The sequence below is a fragment of the Salvia splendens genome, chromosome 2 (genome assembly GCF_004379255.2).
Source record: "Salvia splendens isolate huo1 chromosome 2, SspV2, whole genome shotgun sequence".
Classification (NCBI taxonomy): Eukaryota; Viridiplantae; Streptophyta; class Magnoliopsida; order Lamiales; family Lamiaceae; genus Salvia; species Salvia splendens.
This window is the reverse complement of record NC_056033.1, coordinates 4,893,887-4,896,601: the sequence shown is the minus strand read 5'-3', so window position 1 is coordinate 4,896,601 and position 2,715 is coordinate 4,893,887. Positions and strand designations below refer to the sequence as shown.

At 39.4% G+C, this 2,715-nt stretch overlaps 1 protein-coding gene across 1 annotated transcript; it reads left to right on the top strand.

Moving 5' to 3' along the window:
* The first annotated feature begins 602 nt into the window (after positions 1–602).
* LOC121759810 lies at positions 603–2,391 on the top strand. Its single transcript, XM_042155452.1, has 2 exons — positions 603–1,412; positions 1,786–2,391. Exons 1-2 carry the CDS (start codon positions 822–824, stop codon positions 2,341–2,343), a joined length of 1,149 nt encoding a protein of 382 aa, XP_042011386.1. The 5' UTR covers positions 603–821; the 3' UTR covers positions 2,344–2,391.
* The last annotated feature ends 324 nt before the right edge of the window (positions 2,392–2,715 follow it).

Sequence of the window (2,715 nt, the reverse complement as noted above, 5' to 3'; positions counted from 1 at the left end):
TATTTGTAATTATCACTTTGGTTCTAGAGATTAAATATAAACTAGTAACAATAATTGGTATTTGTAATTATCACTTTGGTTCTAGAGATTAAATATTATACCACTGCTCGATTTGACTTCGAGTCAATTCTGCCTACTGTTACTAGTAAGTTCAATAAATCCAATAGTTCTATGAATCTATAAACGAAACACAGTAATTAACTAATTAATTACTCCCTGTTAATCAACAGTAGCAACACGACAAGAAACAGTCTGATGTGTACCTCCATCAATAATGCAGCAATTACACATCACCAAAACCATGACTTTCATACTTTAACAATATTAATTAATTTAATTATCTACTACTACTACTACTTATCCATCATCTAATTCGAGCTCCCCTATTTCGAATATTGTTTTTATATTTTATTCAAGCAAACCATAATTGCACTCAAGATTTTAAATCGACAATTTTGTGACCGAATACATCTCCTAATAGTCTACTAGTATAATGCATGTAAATATATGAATACGACGCCCACCGACAGTTTTCACCAACTGCAAATTATTCATAATTCACCACTCTCCGACATCCTTCAACACAAACAAACCAAACCAAACCAAACCAAACCAAACCATATAATAAAATAATATCGCTCCATGCAATATTTATTTTTACATATTTCCCACCATTTAAAAATCACCGGTTAGAAGCATCCTTGCTTCTACGTGTTGTTTGTCATTTTCTCCAAATACATTGCCCCTTCGTCTCTTTAAATCTAGCTACTTCCTATATCCAATTTAATCCCTTCATCACCGAATTTCTCCATTTCAAGATAATGACTTTCCAAACCCAAGAAAGCACAAAATTCCCAAGAATCCAGCAAAGTTTTGCTCCATTAGAACATCGTCCCATGTTGCTCAAAGACTTCCTCAATGACGACACGCCATCATCGTCGAACAAGTCAACTGCGGTTTCATCAAGGTCAAACAAGCCCCACATCGTACTGCTCCGAAGCTGGTCGAGGAGGGCCGCCGCCACGAAGATCTCGGCCGTCCATAAAGTGATCAAGCTGCTCCAGTTCGCCTCCTCGAAATCGCCGGCGTCGGTTCTGCCGAGGACCATTTCGAGGAAGTTGACCGGAAAGAGGGTCAAAGCCGACGACAGCGACCTCGTAGTAAGCGTCCCGGAAGTCAAAGCCAAAGTCAAAGACATCCTGCGGTGGAGATCGTTCAGGGACCTGTCGGAGGATGAACCTAAGCCGTTGGATTTCCATCCATCACCTAACTGGCGCGCCACCTCCTCTGCCGCCGCCACCACCACTTCATGCAGCAAAAGATCGAGCTGGTGCGACAGTGATTTTACCGCGGAGGAGTTACCGCCATGGGGCGGTGAAAATGAAGAGTTCTCCACCTTCAAGAATCCCAAGGTATTTATTTATCTATTTATTTATTAGTCAAACTAATAAAAACGGCACTGTAAAAACATCATCAATGTATTGCACGCAGGACACCATATTTATGCATTAGTATGAGTATAATTTAGAACATATCCAAACATATTGCACTTTTTCCGGCTGATATTTTAAATTGCAAGACAAGTCAGAATTCAACTAAAAATCCATGGGTTTTTCCGACAATCTATCCATAATTTTGATGGCCTTAGACTAATATATAAACCTTAGTACACTTTGATCAAGTCACTTAAATATAATCGTACACATTTAATTTGAAATATATGTGTAATTTATTGATTTTAAAATACTCCTATGTTGCATATCCTAATCTTGTTATTAAATGCAGGGAGATTGGTCATCGTTTGAAGAATACGAGCAGCAAAGCCCTGTTTCAGTTCTTGAATCACCATTTCTTCAAGCTCAAGAATTCACTCAGTTTCATCCAATTCTAGAAAATGTTCAAAGCATAGGAGCAAAATGGTGCCTCACCCAAAGAACTCAAGAAGAGACAACTACTCTCAAGGAAGAAATCACCGTTCACGAAGAGAAAGCAAGGCAGCTGTTGAGCCAAGTCGAAGAAGACGAAGAGCGCCATGCCGACAAGGTTGAAGTGTTGTTGGATTTCTTCGTCGACGAATTTTCTAGAAATGGGAGGTTGAATGATGAAGAGTTTGATTCTGAGCTTTTGAGGATTGCAAAATCATGGATGTGTGGGGAGTTGGAGGAATCCTATGAATGGGAGTTTGAGGAGGCGAGAGGTTCATTTGTTAAGGAGATGGAGAGAGGATTTTGTTGGAAGAAATTTGAGGAAGAGAGGGAAGAGTTGTGTGAGGAATTGGAAGTTGGGGTTTTGAATTGTTTGTTAGATGATCTTGTTGCTCATTTTCTTTGCAAGATGAAATGAAACACAAGATATATGATAAGTCGTATTCTAGGCCTTGGTTACGGGTCAGTATGATGTGCTTAATTGATTATATTTGCAAAACAGTTGTTTAAAGTGTGCAGGTTAAGCATTCTAGCCAGTAGGGAAGTTTCGGAATGTTCAGGTGAAGAAGGCGCCAGCATGATCTCATACTGATCAGTATTCGTGCTAAAACGGCTTGAGATGGAGAAGACGGATATCTGGGACGGATTACCCACAATTAAGGGCAAAGAAGTCAAATTGCAACGAGGATTTACCCTAAAATCAAGGGTAGCCTCCCTATAAAAGGAAGCCAAATTGGAGAGAAAGGGAGAGACGATACACATTCACTCATTCACCACCATCTTTAGGTAG

Excerpts from the sequence above, each read along its gene's own strand:
- LOC121759810 (XM_042155452.1), top strand. The coding sequence starts at position 822 with ATGACTTTCCAAACCCAAGAAAGCACAAAATTCCCAAGAATCCAGCAA. Across the intron at positions 1,413-1,785 it reads CCACCTTCAAGAATCCCAAG|GGAGATTGGTCATCGTTTGA; the intron begins GTATTTATTTAT and ends TATTAAATGCAG.